A 17,597-nucleotide genomic window follows, 5' to 3' on the forward strand; every position below is an offset into this window, starting at 1 on the left:
GTCGAGGTATGTACAATGTTGTTATATGCAAACTCCACCAAAGGAAGATACTTTTCCCATTGTTGCTTGTGCTCTGACACATAACACTTGAGAAGATCCAACACTGTAGAGTTAGCCTCTTCTGACTGACCATCTGTCTGTGGATGAAATGACGATGAAAACTTGAGAGTTGTACCCATGTTGTCAAACAACCCTCTCCAGAACAAACTCGTCATCCATGGATCACGGTCACTAATGATAGACGTAGGCAAGCCATGATACTTGAAGATGTTCGCCATGAACAACTTCACCATATGATCCACTTTGATCGTCTCACGCACGGGAATGAAATGAGCCTGCTTACTGAACCTGCATATGATAGTCTAGATGCCATCATTTCTCGTTTGTGTTCGTGGAAGATCAAATATAAAATCCATGGCAATGCTCTCCCAAGGTCTATCTGGAATAAGTAAAGGCTGTAATAACCCTGGTGTCTTCTGACGGTCAAACTTTACCTTCTGACATACGATGCATTGCCTCACAAAGGCATCAACATCTCTTCTCAACGTTGGCCAATAAAAGAAAGTCTCCACTGCTTTGATTGTGGCGTCAATACCTCTATGACCTGCATACGGTGGAGCATGACTTTCAATCATAACCTTGAGTCGCAATGGCCTGGTTACACAGAGTCTGCCATGCATCAATAAAAACCCGTCTCTGAGAGTATAGTGCTCATGCCGCTGACCCTCAGACATCTGATCATACAACCTTTCAAAGTCCTCATCATGGGCATACTGCTCTTTCATTTCATCAAGCTCATGATGATAAGCAAGTGAAACTGCAGAGACCTGTGGCTTGCGTGACAAAGCATCTGCCACTACATTCTTTTTGCCTTTCACATGCACAATCTGGAAGTGAAACATTGACAAAAAGTTTCCCCAACGCATATGCTTCTCTGAAAGCTTAGTTTGCGTGAGGAAATAACGCAAGGTCTGATGATCTGTCTGTATAGTGAAATCAGCCCCAAGCAAGTAGTGTTTCCATGTAGAAAGAGCGTGAATTACAGCCAACATCTCTTTCTCATAAACCTGTAAATGCTTCTCAGCATCTTGCAATATTCTACTCTCATAGGCTATCACATGTCCCTCTGGCATGAGAACTGCACCAATGCTACTTCCACATGCATCACACTGGATGACAAAAGCCTTTCGGAGGTCCGGTAACACCAATACTGGATCCGAAGTAAGCTTTTCTTTGAGCTTTTTGAATGCTGTAATTTCCCGATCAGCCCATCTAAACGGAGTTGCCTTCTTTGTCAAGGCATGAAGAGGCGAAGCAATTTCAGCAAAGTACCGTGTGTAACGCTTGTGATAGGAACACAATCCTAGAAAGCTGCGTACATCATGCACGGTCCTCAAATCTGGCCAATTAAGAATTGCTTCCACCTTTGCTGGATCCATACGGACTCCATGCGCAGACACAATATGCCCCAAGAAATGAATCTCTTGCAAAAAGAACTCACTCTTCTTGCCATTAACAACCAGCCTATGGTTCCTGAGTTTTGCAAACACAATGGCTAAATGCCTTCTATGCTCTTCCTCAGTTCGTGAATGCACAATCATATCATCAAAGAATGTGCCCACAAACTCTCTATGAGGCCTGAAAATCCTGTCCATCATTTTGTTAAATGTGGCAAGTGCATTTGTCAAACCAAAGGGCATAACCAAAAACTCATACAACCCAAACGTGGTTTGGAATGCTGTCTTATGCACATCCTCGGGTCTAATACGTATCTGATGATACCCGCTTTTCAAGTCAATGCGACTAAAGACTGTGGAGCCCTGTAAGCGGTCCAAAATGTCATCGATCCTCTGTATGGGGAATCGATTCTTGATGGTGTTCTTGTTCAGCACCCTGTAGTCAATACACATGCGCCAAGAACCATCCTTCTTTTGCACTAAGAGTACAGGTGAGCAAAAGGGTGATGAGCTAGGCTGTATCAACCCTTTATTCAAAAGTTCTTGCACCTGACTCATAATTTCTTCCTGTTGGGCTGCACTAACACGGTGCGGCGGTCTATTCGGTGGAGTACTACCAGGAATCAGATCAATGGCATGATCGTCTGGCCTCTCAGGAGGAAGTTCTCCTGGCAATGACAAAGAAAAACAATCTTGAAACCCACATAAGAAATCAGTCCTGTCCTTATCTAACATAGACAAATTAGACTTAGACTCATCATCCTGTGCATCCTTTACATAAATCAAGTACGCGGAAAGATGCTTTTTCATTACTGATGAAATCGCCGAAGCGGATACAATAGGAACAGATTCCCCTTTGAGTTTTACATCCAATACATGTTCTTTCCCTCTATGAGTCAGAGTGATTTTCCTATTGTAAGTATCCACCACCGCATGTACTCTGTGGCACCATGGCATCCCCAACAAAACATCACAGCCATCCAAAGGCATGATGAAGAACTCTTCGCTGTCCACATAACCCTGCAAATGAAGCCGAAGCTTCCCAATGATAGGAGTAACGGGTTCTGCATACCCTGGACAAGCCATATTAGCCTCATGCAACGGCCCCATCTCCTCTGCGCGAATCCCCAATCGGCCAGCCAAATCTGGTGAAATGAAGTTGGCTCTAGCACCTGTGTCAAAGAAGATCAAGGCATTCTGATCTCTCACTTTGCCCCATGCCCTGCACAACTCTGTTGCTTCACCACCTGGCTGTTCCCCCACAAGATCAGGAACTAAGCCTGCAGAGGGTTTTGGTTTCTTTGACTTGGGCTCTCCTTTATTGTCAGAGTCCTTTTGGGACTTTCTTTTGGGACAATTAAATGACATATGTCCCTCTTCAGTACAGTAGAAACATTTACGAGCATCTCTCAAAGCCTGTCTTTCCTCAGAAGTCCTCTTGGGCATTGGCAACTTCTTATACTTCGTCTCTGAAGCCGCTTTAGCATCACGAGAAGCATGCCCAGATTTTTCAGCTTTCTTGCTCATGTTCTTACTGCCTTTAAACCCAGATGAACCTCCAGTGAGTAACGCATTAGCCGTCATAGCATTTTCAATCATCTGTGACATGTTCGTTACTCGTCTTGATACAATAATCTCGCACCTCTTTGGGCAGCCCACAACAATACTTCTCTACTTGCTCAGACAATGGCACTGCACGGTAAGAAGTCACTGGGAGTAAAGCTTCCCAAAACTTCTTGTTATAATCCTCCAAATTCTCACACTTTGAAGCATCCAATTTGTGCCATGCAGTCATAACATCCACCTCAAATGTAGATGTGAGCCATACGGAAGAGAAAACCTGTTTAAATTGTACCCAAGTGGTGGGTACTATGCCCTGCAAAAGAAGAGTAGACCACCACTGCAAAGCATTGCCCTTGAGAAAAGTGGCAGCTTTCCTCACCTTAGAGGACTCTGTGTAATTCCCACGAGAAAAAGCAGCATCAAACTGCTGTAAAAAGGTAAGTGCTTTCAATTTATCTTTGGCTCCACTGAATGTATCAAACTTCACTGCAGCTCCCCCTTCCTTGTAATCCTTCCCCTTTCCCATAGGCGTTAGATTATCATATGGAAGTGGTTTCGCAAGATTGTTGCCCCCAACATTCATGCCCATCATTGGGTCAACATTTCCCATTCCCACACCAGGCATACCATACATTCCAGCCATGTTTCCAAACATTCCATTATGCATACCTGGCTGCATACCACCAAACATATTGCCTTGCATTCCAGGTTGCATGCCCCCAAACATATTTCCTTGCATACCGGACTGCATACCACCATACATATTCCCCTGCATACCATGCTGAAATTTAGCTCCAAAAGGCCCATGCATACCCATGCCTCCCTGAGGATAACCCCCAGTCATAGATTGGAACACCGAGCCACCACCAAAATAACCTGGATGCATATTCTGCTGAGGAATTGATGGCTGTCCAAAGAAGGAACTCTGTGAGTTTGCACCATAAGCATGCTGCATGTTCGAAAACTGGCCAAGAGATGGTTCCTGTGGGATGGCACCACCATGACCCTGTGGAAGGTTCTTAGAACGAACCTTCTTCTTCTTTTTCTCGGGCTCTGTGCGGGATCTCATAAATTCAGCAAATCTCTCACTCTGAGTGAGCTGCATAAATACATCCATAACACTAGCCAAACGATCTTTGAACCGAGCATCATCATCCTCTTTACCAAGCACATCTTCTGGCTGTGTTACATCCTCATAAGGCTCAACATCTGCAGCCTGTTCTCCTGCATGAATATCCTCAGATACATCTCTCTCAGGAGAAGTCTCTTGCTCTTCCTCTTCATGATAGAAGTACTCATCCTCTGTATCAGACATGTTTGCTGAATTTTTCAGCGATGGCTTTCTTCGAGGCAACCACGAGTTCACCCCCTTCAGAAAGTTGATGATTGGTCCCGGCAACGGAACCTTGAAACCGGCCTCTGATAGAAACCAGAGTGCGGTAGACTAGCAGTCACCCGTCCACTTGTAGTCTAGATGAGAAAACAAAACAGATTGGAGCTAGAGTGCCGAAATCTGAAAACAAAGCGACACCTGTTGGCCCCAAAGCTTGGCGCCCCTTGCGGTATTTCTTTATTCAATTTCAAAAGTATGAAAGGTTGAGTACAACAAAATCAGCCAAGAGATTACACATATATGTCCAATCTGACAGCCCACAATCCCTCTTAGCACAGAGGATTCACGCACACAGATCTGTGTCTCAAAACAACACACTGTGCCTCCCTCTGATCAGCCAAGACCACTAAGCAGGGCAGCCATGAGCATACATCTGGCATATCTCAAGCACATGATTAAACATCTCAGCTCATACATACATTCACTGTTCAACCTCTGTCTCCACCCTTTTCAATCTGCCATAACACCCCAAGTGATCAACCACATCAAACACATGACGTTGGTCCAAGGGATTCGGCTTCTTTGTACAATAGGGTATCACCCAGGAAGAGGATTTCCTTGAAAGTGCAGATACGAGTGATGAATCCTGCAAAGTCTTCGATGATGCGAGAGCACATCAACAAACTCCAGGCTCTTCAATAGGAGGTTCTTCAAGCTGGGAAGGAGATATCTTCAGAGGATATAGCCATCACTTTGCTGTCTCATCTTACCTCTTAGTACTCAACTTTCTATTCTTCTTTGATCACCTGTGGGAGGCTCAGCACCATTACATGGGAGGAGCTTGTGCCGAGGGTTTGGGACTAGGAAGAGTGGTTTACGAACCCTCCACCACAGGGCGGAGGTTCTGAGGCTTTGACTCGCCAGCGGTGGAAAGGCTGCAACAACAACAACAGAGGCAAAGGGAAGTCTTCACAGGCAAAGTCTTTTGAGCAGGAGCCCAACTCAGAGCGTGATGCTTTGAAGGCCGAGCGGACCTGTAACCATTGTGGCCAGAAGGATCACTATTGGAGTAAGTGTCCTTAGCGGAGCACCGAGAAAGGTGTTGATTCCTCAGCTACAGCTGCAAAGACTCCAGCCTTTGTGCACTTGGAGATTATCGACACTGGAGCTTCATCTTCTTCGAGCAGGGAGGCAGCTGGTCTCACCGCTAGGGATACTCGGGAGTGGATTCTTGACAGTGGTGCTTCTAGGCACACGACTCCTTTCCGAGAGTTATTACAGGATCTTCGACGGCAGGCAGGTCACATCTTTATCGGTGACAAATTCACTATCGTGATTCACAGTGAGGGCAGGCTGGAGATCATTTCTGATGGTAGAGGAGGGAAGCATTTCTCTCAAGTTCTTTATGTCCCATCTCTTGGTTTTCATCTTTTGTCAGTGCATGAGGTTTGCAAGACTAGCATACGAGTGGAGTTTGATGAGCATTTTGTTGCTCACCGGGACAAAGCAACAGGCCAGGTTGTTTGGGAAGGCGGAGTGGAGAATGGGATTTACAAATTCTCAGCACTCTCTTCTCTGACATGTACTCAACTAGGTGATTTGTGGCAGTTTCTTCATGGCCACTTGAATGTGGATACGCTGCGGCGGGCTTTTTGGGACCAGATGGTGGATGGCTTGCTAGATGTTGGCAGCAAGCAAGAACATTCCAGTTCTTGCGTGGAGCTTTTATAGGTAAATTATGCACCGATGTCTCGTATCATTCGGGACAAAGAGCCTACTTTCGTTAAGGAAGCTCTTTCCAAGGAGACTTGGAGGAAAGCCACGCATGTGGAACTTGAAGCCATAGAGAAGAATGAAACTTCGGAGTTGGTTCCGAGGCCATCAAAACGGTAAGTCATTGGTGTCAAGTGGGTCTACAAGAGCAAGTATACATCTGATGGGTCGGTGGACAAGCACAAGGCCAGATTCAGAGTTGGTTTCGAGGGCATCAAAACGGTCAGTCATTGGTGTCAAGTGGGTCTACAAGAGCAAGTATACGTCTAATGGGTCGGTGGACAAGCACAAGGCCAGACTTGTGGCTAAGGGCTATGCTCAGCGGCTTGGCATCGACTATGAGGACAGCTTTGCACCGACAGTTAGGATGACCACGATTCAGACAGTCAGCAGTGGCCGGTGTATCAGATGGATGTAAAATTTGCGTTCCTAAATGGTGACTTGCAAGTGGAGGTGTATGTTGAGCAGCCTCCAGGCTTTGAGGTTCCGGGATCAAAGGGTATGGTTTACAGGTTAAGGAAGGCCTTGTATGGTCTTAAACAGGCTCCCAGGGCTTGGAATCAGAAGATTGATTCCTTCTTTTTGCGAAAGGGTTTCCAGAGGTCAGTTGTAGATCCAAACTTGTATCTCTTTCGGGAACGCAGTATGGTCACCTTGATTATCCGCTATGTGGATGATCTTATTCTCACTGGCGGTCATGCGGAGCACATAGCTGTGACGAAGGTTGCCTTGTCAAAGGAGTTTGAGATGATGGACTTAGGTTTACTCCATTTCTTTTTAAGATTGGAGATTTGGCAGACTTAAGGGGGTTCTTTGTTTCTTAGGAGCGGTATGTTCATGAGTTGCTGGAGGCCTTTGGGATGGAGAACTGCAAGCCTATTTCATCTCCGATGGACCCGAATACCAAACTTACAATACATGATCCTTGTGAGTAGGTTGATGTCTCCTTGTATCGGAAGCTTGTTGGTTCATTGATTTGGTTGCTGAACACCAGATTGGACTTGAGTTTTCCGATGGGGTTGTTGAGCTCATTTATGCTGACACCTTTGAAGACTCATTGGGACGCAGGATTGCAGATCTTGTGGTATTTGTAGGTACAAAGGATCTTGGACTCTTCTATGACACTGGAGGGGGAACGAAGGACCAAGCCAGTCTTCGAGGTTGGAGTGACTTTGATTGGGGAGGAGATCTAGACTCCAAAAGATCTACATCAGGCTATGGATTTACCCTTGGCTTAGGAGCTATTTCTTGGAGCAGCAAGAGGCAACCAACTATTGCCTTGTCTTCTACTAACGTAGAGTACTAGGCTGCTTGTGGTGCTGCTTGTGAGGTGGTGTGGCTACGGAGGTTACTTGGCAAGATTGGGTTTCCATAGAAGGAACCCATGGTCATCCAGTGCGATAACCAAAGGAACCCGGTCTTCCATGCCCGGACCAATCACATAGAGATACAATATCACTTTGTTTGTGAGAAGATTTTGGCTGGTGACATCTTGCTTATCTTTTGTTTGATGGCGGACCTCTTCACGAAGCCTCTACCTCAGCAGATGCTCCGTAAGCACTCTAGCTCGCTGGGGTTGGTTCCACATCCAGGAGCTGAGAGGGGGTGTTAGTAGTCATCTCCTGTTTGTACCATATTACTCAGTAGGGAGTGAGGGCCTCTGTTGTGGGTGTGCCCACTCGGTTAGGAGTTTTCTCCATTTTTCCTCATTGTTCATTTTTTTCCCTATTTTTCTAGTCGTGGGGGACTGTTTTCTTTTGGCCAACCTGATGTGACACTGGCCGATTGATGTTGCACTCGCCGACTTTGATTCAGGTGCTGGCCGACTGGTATTTTCTAGTGATGGAGATGTTGTGCTGCTGTCGGCTTGTTTTGCTGTGGTCGACTAGCAGCCTAGGGTGGTATATATACCACCCTTGCTCCCCACACCATTGTTGTATCGGATCCTCTGTATATAGTAGAGTTTATACAGCTTCTCTCTCTCCTATAGCTTTGCATTTCTGTTGTCACAGGTGTTTGTCTCATTTCCGTTGTGCATTCCGATAGGTTTTTGCCATTTAATTCATCATTTTGCTCAAGTGTTGAATTATTGTTGGCTCCTCCAAGTCTCTCCTTTGCTTCCGCTTGTTGTCTTCAATCACTCTCTTACACCATGCTTGGACTCCTCACCTGGTGTCACATACCACATGAGCCCACCATCTATGTATAAGCCGTAAGGCTTCAGCCAGACCCAGCCTCTGGGCATGATCTGGGTCCTACAAATATGTCCACGTGGCATCCAAGTGCGGGATGCATGTGACAACCCCTTTTGCTTAACTTGATGGAAGTTGCAAAGTCTAGAAACTGTCTTTCTTTTCGGCCGGAGATGATGCAAGAGGATGTGTTCCGGAACCATAACTTGAGTTTCGTCCACTTGGTCTGGTTCTTGTTCATCGTAGACAACGGAGAGAGGAGGTCCAATATAAGGCTTCAACCAACTGACATGGAACACATTATGCATGGTCCAAGTGGGAGGTAGCTTTAGATTCATTGAAACCTTGTTGATCTTCTTTAGAGTGGGAAAGGGTCCGAAGCTCCGACACGATACCTTTGGGCATCGCTTGCCCACCTGTTTCAACCTTTGCTTCATGATCCTGAGATATATCCAATCTCTTTTCGAGAAGATTACATCTCTTCTGTCCTTGTTGGTCTTTCAAGTATAGGCCTCCTGCGCTTTAGCCAACTTGTCTTTCATAGACTCTAAAATCTCCTGGTAAGGGTCCGGCAATCCGTTAGCTTCAGGCACCAAGGGCGACGTCCTGGTCAAAATAAACTGGAACGGTCGTCCAAATGTTGCCTCATATGGAGTCCTGTTAATAGCTGAAGAAAAAGAGTCATTCATTATATCTTGAACTAAAGGCAAAACCTGTTCCCAGTTACCTTGCTAGTCGTGAACATAACACTTGAGCATGTCAAATGCCAATTGATTGTAACTCTCTGTTTGGCCATCCATATGTGGGTAGAATGCATTGGAAGAACTTAACTTAGCCCCAGAGTTATCAAATAACGCCCTCCAAAAATGACAGGTAAACTTGGCTTCTCTATTTGACACAATGATCCTAGGTATGCCACCTATGGGGTACCATGAGCAATCTAGCAACATCTTCAGTAGTAACGTTAGCCCTGCAAGGAATAAGCATAACAAACTTGCTAAAATGATCAACATCGTCAACGATTGCGTATTACGCTTACCTAGACTCGGAGGCAAGCTTGTGACAAAATCCAGAGAGAGATCCTGAAATGGTTTGGTGCTACACATGAGTGAATACTTCTCGTCTCATTCTGGGCCAATAAAACTGTCCCTCTTTTTTCCCCCCCTAAGAAAAAGATCCTTCTATCAGCTACCAAAAAAATAGGCATGTCACGTGCACCCATGCACTATGGTACACGGCGACAAACTGGCTCATCAACATGTCAAAATGCGCAGCGGAAGACTAACACACGTAGGAGACGCATCACCATCGAGCTCCCCCAACGGGCACTACAGCATCCCTCCATCGGGCTCCCATCTCCTGGTGAGCTGCCTCCCAAAACACCGGCCGGAGGAGATGACTATGACAAGGTGCCACTCTAGCCTATATATGGCTCTTCAACTTCCCATGCTTCCACTTATGGGATAATCCAAGGCACCTTCTAGCCATAGATCACACGCTCGAAATTGCCAACCTTCCAACACCCTCCCTCGATTCGAGCTCCGCAAGCCACCGAGGCACGAGGGGGTCACCTAGGACCACACATGCCCGAGCCGCCCAAGACCACACATGCCCGGGCCCTGATACCATGTCAGAATGCGCAGCGGAAGACTAACGCACGTAGGAGACGCATCACCATCGAGCTCCACGAACACCCCCAACGGGCACTGCAGCATCCCTCCACCGGGCTCCCATCTCCCGGTGAGCTGCCTCCCAAAACACCGGCCGGAGGAGATGACTATGACAAGGTGCCACTCTAGCCTATATATGGCTCTTCAACTTCCCATGCTTCCACTTATGGGATAATCCAAGACAACTTCTAGCCCTAGATCACACGCTCGAAATCGCCAACCTTCCAACACAACAGTGCAAGAAACATGTATAGAAGTAGTGCCTTTTTAGGATATTTTGTTGTATGCCATGACCCCTTTGTGAGCCCCAGGCCGGGACATGTCAGGCACAAGCTGTAACATGCAGCGGAATTATGCGTAATGAAGGATCCTGTCACACAAAGTCTCACACCGCCTTCTTTATCGTGAGTTTCGTTGAGTCTTTAGCAATCCACTTTATCACTTCAAACTTGAAGAGATGCGAGAGAGAGAGAGAGAGAGAGAGAGAGAGAGAGAGAGAGAGATTCGTACATCTTATAAATTACCCACTGAAGGGTCCCCTCCTATTGCTAGGAGTATTTGCTTTATTATCTTTGAAGAGAATGAATGAAGGACTGATTTGGGACTGTAGATAAGCCAAACACAAGACCTTTGAAAGACCAAGAGTCGGGCTGAACTATACACGGCTGTAGAAGCACTAATGATGACTGATCTCAAGCCTATGCACTCTTCCAATGGAATGTAGGAAGGCTGCAAATCTGAGGCTGAGAGAAGGGGCTGATTGGGACTGTTCTAGGCTGTGTATATGCTGAAAATGAATGAATGAATGCATTTTACCTTCACTGGTAGGGCTGTAGCAAAACGATGAAGTGTGTGAATGCTGAAAACTGTATGTATGCTGAAAACGCAAGGTACTGAAGTGTTTCTACTGGCTGAATTCTGTCGATGCTGCGTTTTGATGATGAAGGGCTGAATGCTTCATGCGTTGATGCTCCTTGTGCTGAAGGGAAACGCTAGACTCCAATGAATATGAGATGAGATGAATGAATGCAAGGCGAAGCTATTTATATGCCTTTCATGTACAGGTCGGCTGGCTGAAAGCTGGCCGACTGCAACATGTCTTGCATAAATGGATAATGTTGATAATAATATGGTAAAAATGCCAAATAAATGCTATAAAATATGGAAAAAATACCGAATGATATTCTGAGTCTTCTGCAATGATCTAGATGGGTCTATATGCATATGGGATGAATGATATGCAAAATGCAAACATGATCTGATGCAAACCCTAAGGCTTCTACAGACTTCTATATGCATGAATGATTCTCTACAAGTGGGTTAAGGGACTTGACTGACTGATTGACTCTCTAAGGCCGAGGAATGACCTATGTAGCTCGTGCCTGACATATCTTGGACTGAGGATTACAATGGGGTCATGGCGTACGATGACAAATATCAAATCCTAAAGGGTTCTACTGCTGTACTGTGTTGCACTAATGATAAGCCATCTTGTCACCATGCACTACAGTGCAGAGTGCATGTGATATGAGCTACGTAGGTTAGTCTCCCAGCCATAGAGGTGTGTCAGGTCAGTCCTCTACCCACTTTGGAGAATTCAGCAAGTAATCATCATGTAGGTGCATGTACTATGTAGATGTCAGCCTTAGGAGTAGAATGCATTAGATCATATCAGTTGCACCCATGTAAATAGCAGAGGCCAGCCCTAAGACCAGCCCCAAGGCCTACCAAGAGGGACAGCCTTGCAAGGGGTATTTAATACCCTTAGCCTTTAGTTAGGCCCAATCGGCAGCCCGGCAGCAGTCGATAGATGTGAATGCAGTCGGCCAACAAACTGGACATTACTCGACTTCAGCATTTAATGTTAATAAAACAAGTCGTGGCAAATCAAATACAGGCCGACAACATCTTAAGCCAGCCGACCAGCTCCCAATGGACATATGAAAAGGTGAGCAAGCCTTAGTCTATAAATCATCAGAAAACAAATCAAGTTCTCAAGCAAATAGTCAAGCATGTGTGCTTAGGCCCTCAGCCTTTGCATACTTTCGGCATTCTTGTGCTTTCTGCCCAAGGCAAATCGAAGCTTAGTCTCTTCCAGAGTTTTCAGCACACCAACCCTTGGTCTCGGGACGGTGTATTCTCTTGAAGATAGCTTCACAGTTCACCCATAGCTTATGCATGGTTTTGCCTAGTGTTTGGTCGCTTTGTCCTTGCGTTTGGCGGTCAATCAGTTAGTTTGTCCACTTAGTCTTGTGGACACAGTTCAGCTTGTATTCAGATCATAGATACCCAATATAAAGTCCATCTGATGACTCCACACCTCACAGGTGATGCAGTCACTTGGTGGCAACATTGGTCCTGTTTGCACACAGATTCCTACACTGGTACCGGCCTATGATTTGGGGGGGCCGGGGGGGCCGGGGGGTTTCCTGACGAGGGATCGGCTGTCATATTGGTGGGGCCGAAGGGGCCCGCTTCGGGAGTGGAGAGGGCACGTCACCAATGGGAAGATGCTAAGATAAATGCTCATAACGGTTCTCTGACAGAACCGCATCCTTTTGAGATCTGCCAGCCTGGCGTGCATGGTGGCGGCAGCGGCGCGCGGCTTTGGTGGTCGTCTGGCAGCCTAGCGCGGGCAGCCTAGCGCGGTCCAACCGTTTGCCACTCGCCGTCCGTTGGGTCACCCGAAGTCGGGGCCTAGTGCTTTGCTGCTTGAGGGCATGTCTCTCTCTCTCTCCTCCTGGTGAGGGTCAAATGAAGCATTGGCTTGGAAGGCTAGAATACTTCACTCGTTGTTGTATGGGGTCGCCACGGAGGCTAGAAATAGATATACAATGCAGTACAGACTCCGGCGAGGCCACACAGATGTGGAAGGATGGAATCCCAGTTGCCCTCGCGAGGGTCGAGGCAGGGGGGGAGGGGGGGGGGACTCCATCACTCTCTTGATGGTGAAAGAATGTGCACAAGCGGAAGCAATGAACATGAGAGAGAGAAAGATTGCAAGCAAGAACTGAGCTTTATTAGCTTGAGGTTACAGAGTACAAGAGCCAACAAATAGGACAAGGAATGGTATGATGGAATGAATAAGGGAGCAACTCTTATATACTTGTGCATGAAGCAGTAGGCTGTAGGAAACAGGCCGACAGCATGAGAGATGCAATATTTTAACTTCCCCTCTGCATCTTGAAGTGTGCAAAAAAGTCAGAAGAAAACTGATGACGAAGGTGCGACCATGGACACCTCAGCATGGCCAGTATTGAGTATACCTCGGAAAATGCACGTCAGCTTGTTGTCTTCAGAGAACATGATGCCACTATAAAGAGCAAAAGAAAATCTGCTTGGCTCCAAACTCAAAGTAGAACTGTGAACACATAACATCCAATAACATCAAACAAATGAACATGGAACACATCTTGTCCATAGTCTCTGCTAACCAATAGTAATGGAACTCATCCGAACCATGAAAGAAACTTGGTCAATCCTGGAACTCATTTGGACCATTAAGTGAACTTGCCTGTCTTTATACTTGGAACTCTGACACACAGGCCCCATGCTCCAGATTTAATATAAGAGAGCTTTTGAAAGCTCCCTCACCCGCCCACGAGCCATTTCTGGAAGACAGCACACGGGGGATGCCCTTAGGATCAAAGCAGGACACCAGTCATGTTCTCTCCAGACTGTAAGGCCTTGGGAGAGCTAGGGTTATCACTAGACGAGTCTGTGTCAGTGTCATGTGACTTGTCTTTGCCCTTCTTTGAAGACTTGCCCTTGTCCTTGGCTTTGCCTTTGTCCTTTGACTGACAATCCTTTGATAGGTGATCTTTCTTCCCACACTTGTAACACCGACTCCGAACTTTCTTCTGCACCGTCGAGAGTGCCTGATCAGGTCCAATAGAAGATGAAACTTTCAATTTCCCCTGAGAAACTAGGATGGATTCCTCTTCCAAGAGGAGAGTACAGAGATCATCAAACTCGAGGGAACGTGTTGTGATCTGAACCTGCAAAGCTTGAGAAACCATGTCATAATCTGTGGGAAGCCTGATGAGGAGGAGAGCAGCTAACAAAGAAGAGGTCAGGGCAGTTCCCATTGCCACTAATTGGTCATGAATTACCTTAACCTTAATCACAAACGAGTGCATGGAAGTCCCTGTTGTAAACTCCAGAGAAAAAAGCTGACCCAATAGGTTGACAGACCGCATTGTAGAGTCCCGTGCATATAGGTCTGTCAGCTTTCTCTAAACAGAAGCAGCACAATCCAATGTTTGCACGGCGGGGGAGACCTCTGGTGAGATGGCTCGTACAAGTGTAGAGTGAGCTTTTGAGTCTTGATTCTCCCAAGCTGAAAGTTCGGCGAGAAAGGCATCCTCCTGGTCCTGAGTCCACTTCCTAGAGCTGGTAGGTTTGTACCACTGAGCTTGTCCTCCTTGTTCGTGTAGGGGGGACCCATGTTTGCCTCAAAGAAGCTATGTCTCAAACAACCTCTGTAGCTAAGCAATCCACGTGCTCTCTCAAGCACCTTTCCACAGGATCCAACTAGGGACTAATAGCCCCCTCTGAAGATGCAGGCTGGACAGCAGCAAAAAAAACCCAAAAAACACACCACCGGGAGCCTCCTACCAAAAGAGGGAGGGGATCTTGGAGGGAGAAGAGCTGATGTGCCACTTGTCTGATGCACTTATTGAATCTGCAGCTAGAACTCCTCCACTTGCCTTTGTAGAAGAAAACGCAGCCTGGGGGCTGGCTGACAGCAGTTGGAGAGCTTGTAGAGCATAAACGCAGCTAAGAAAGAGAAACACAGCCACTGTTTTGAAGGATCTACAGCCTGGAGAATCTAGGGAAGCAGAAAACGTAGAGGAACAGATTGTGCAGCAGCCAGAGCCTAGGCGAATGATACCATGAAAGAATGTGCACAAGCAGAAGCAATGAACATGAGAGAGTGAAAGATTGCAAGCAAGAACTGAGCTTTATTAGCTTAAGGTTACAGAGTACAAGAGCCAGCAAATAGGGCAAGGAATGATATGATGGAATGAATAAGGGAGCAACTCTTATATACTTGGTGCATGAAGCAGTCTGCTGTAGGAAATAGGCCGACAGCTCCACGACAGCATGAGAGATGCAATATTTTAACAGATGGCACCACCAATCACCGGGAGAAGAGGAAGGTACTCCTTCCTAAGGCCTGGGAAGCAACCTGTCACTGGGAAGCCCGAAATGCCAGCCAATGGGTCAGACGCTGGATCGAAGCCGTGTTGCCACCGTGCAAAGAAGGCCTGCGTCGTACGTAGTCTAGGGGGCTTAGCTGCTTGACTCGGTTTGACGTCGATGGCGAGTCGAACTCCACCTGATAGTATCCGCGCCCTAGAGGGTGAATATCAATGATCTTTGCAGGTTCGCCAATGAGGCTAGCCTGGAAAAGATCCCTGAGCTATCCGCGCGCAGTGCGGCTACCAACAATTTTGCAAACGAGGGTGGTGGCCTCAAGTGAGGCAATAGTCGTGGCAAGAACTTGTAGATCCGCTTTGGAAAATGAAATGCAAGCAACGACGGCTTCGGTCGGGGATGACAGAGCGGTTGCCATGGAGTCCTCCTAAGGGTGAAGACCAGAATAGGCCGAAGCTTGCCGAATAAAGTTGAAAACCCCAGAAGCCAGGAAGCACCAACCTGCACGGGAGGGGAGAGAGGAGAGGGGCGGGGAAACAAGGAGGATGGAAAGAAAAAATGGGGGGGTGTCCAAAAAAGAAAGAAGAGGGGGGAGGGTGGTTTGGTTTCTCTCGCTAGAGAGATCTCTACTCTAATCCAATCTAAAAAGAGACGACACCAGCATTATTGGTGATTGCATCACTACTCACTGACCGGATACCCGTTCCAGATAATCATTCTTAGAAATAACTTCCACGACAGTAGTTCCACGGATCTCGCTGCGCTAACCATGGTAAACTCCCTCTCATTATGTAAAAATGGAAGTCTGATTCGAACGGCGCAGGGGGCGGGAAAAAGAGCGGTAGGAGGCGAAAGGGGGGGGGGGAGGATCGCGTATAGAGGGGGGCGGGCAGAGGAGCGAAAGGGGGGGGGTGTTCACGGGAGCTTGCGCACGCTTGCGCCTTTAACCTTCTTGTTAATATTTACATGATAAGGCTAAGGTTTATAAGCCTTATTGTTTTAAAGAAACATTGGCTTAATTTTTCTTTTTGAAAAGTTGTGGCTTTGTCGTGAAGAGACTCGAGAGGCTACTCCATAAAAATGACGATTCAACCTAGGGGAACACCATGTGCATGAAGCGATGGGGGAAAAGGGGTTCTTGAAGCCTTGTATGACTTTAATGGCTGTCTAGTCGTCTACAACTCTCCGTGAGTTTTTTTTTTTTCTTTTTGGTGTAGAAGAGATGACTGTAATGTTTGGGAGAAATCACAAATCAGGCAAAATTGGGCAAACACGTAAAAATTGGCAAGGGCATTCTCTCCCATTCTTCCATACAACCCTTGCTAAGGCTGATTTTAGGGTTAGGATTTTTTGATTTTTAGGGTTAGGGTTTGGTTGCGGGCATCCTACAGGCTGGAGTTTGTTTGGGTTGATACCACTGTTAAGATTTAGCTTAATTAAACATTATCAAACATAATTAAAGATTTTAATTCTTAAAATTAGGTGAGTAAATATTAGTCAGAGTGCGGAAAGCTGTATTGTGTTGCATTGAGACACAAGTCCTTAAATAGGGCTTGAAAAGTTACAAATGAAGAGGCACATCCTTGACGAAAGGGTGTGACTCTTGAATGAATAGTCATGTCCATTGGACGTAGATATGTGTCCTTTGATCAATAGATGTGTGTCTTTGAATAGACGTGTCCCTTGGTGATGACCCATGTGATAGGATGTGACCCTTCACTGGTGTGCTTTCAATTGAAGGCTAATCAAGTGGAGTTAGGGAGATCAAGTCACAATCGTGACAAATACCAAGTGTTGCATAGTTGAGCCACTAGTTAGCATTAGCCTAACCTCATCAGTATTGCTTTGAAAACTTAACTGTAATTGATGTCATTTTTTGCAGATGATTTTGAAGACTGTTGGCGCTCTCCTTGCACTGGTCCTACAATGTTGGAATTTATATGGAGAAGGAGAGTTTCGGTGGGACAGGGGGTGAGCTTCAAGCCATGAAGCTGGATCTGATTTTTAGAGGTGTTGTGGAGATAAAAATGGACGTGGCCGCCCGGTCAAAAGGACTCGGAGACTGCCCAGTAGATTTTGTTTTTCCTTTTGCATGTGTTGTCTGTGTGTCTTCATGGGCCTTTACTGAGATTAGTATATGTGCTGAAGTTGGTATGTTTCCGTGCTTCTCTCAGGTACCTCTATGTAGCAGTGGTGATCAATTTCAGTCAATCTTGGGCACTATATTGCTTGATGCAGTTTTACAATATCACAAAAGAAGAGCTTGCACCGATTAGGCCCTTGGCTAAGTTTTTATGTTTCAAAGCCATTGTCTTTCTCACATGGTGGCAAGGTCTTCTCATAGCCATCTTTTTTGCTTTGCAATCAGCCAGGTTTCAAAATGAAGATTCTTTAGAAGCTCGAATACAAGACTTCATAATTTGCATAGAGGTAAGCAGTTATCAGTCAG

The 17,597-nt window shown here is 46.3% G+C and overlaps 1 protein-coding gene across 2 annotated transcripts in view; it reads left to right on the forward strand.

Moving 5' to 3' along the window:
* The window catches only part of LOC147607951 (protein LAZ1-like), a 66,199-nt gene that overhangs the window by 22,859 nt on the left and 25,743 nt on the right, over positions 1-17,597 (forward strand). For both annotated transcript variants that reach the window (XM_086790094.1, XM_086790095.1), the window contains exons 7-8: positions 17,031-17,119; positions 17,323-17,578. In XM_086790094.1, coding sequence (XP_086646220.1) covers positions 17,031-17,119; positions 17,323-17,578 — 345 coding nt within the window. The remainder of the gene's footprint in view (positions 1-17,030; positions 17,120-17,322; positions 17,579-17,597) is intronic.

This window comes from Cibotium barometz, chromosome 54, assembly GCF_041138505.1.
Source record: "Cibotium barometz isolate CiBa-2024 chromosome 54, ASM4113850v1, whole genome shotgun sequence".
NCBI lineage: Eukaryota > Viridiplantae > Streptophyta > Polypodiopsida > Cyatheales > Cibotiaceae > Cibotium > Cibotium barometz.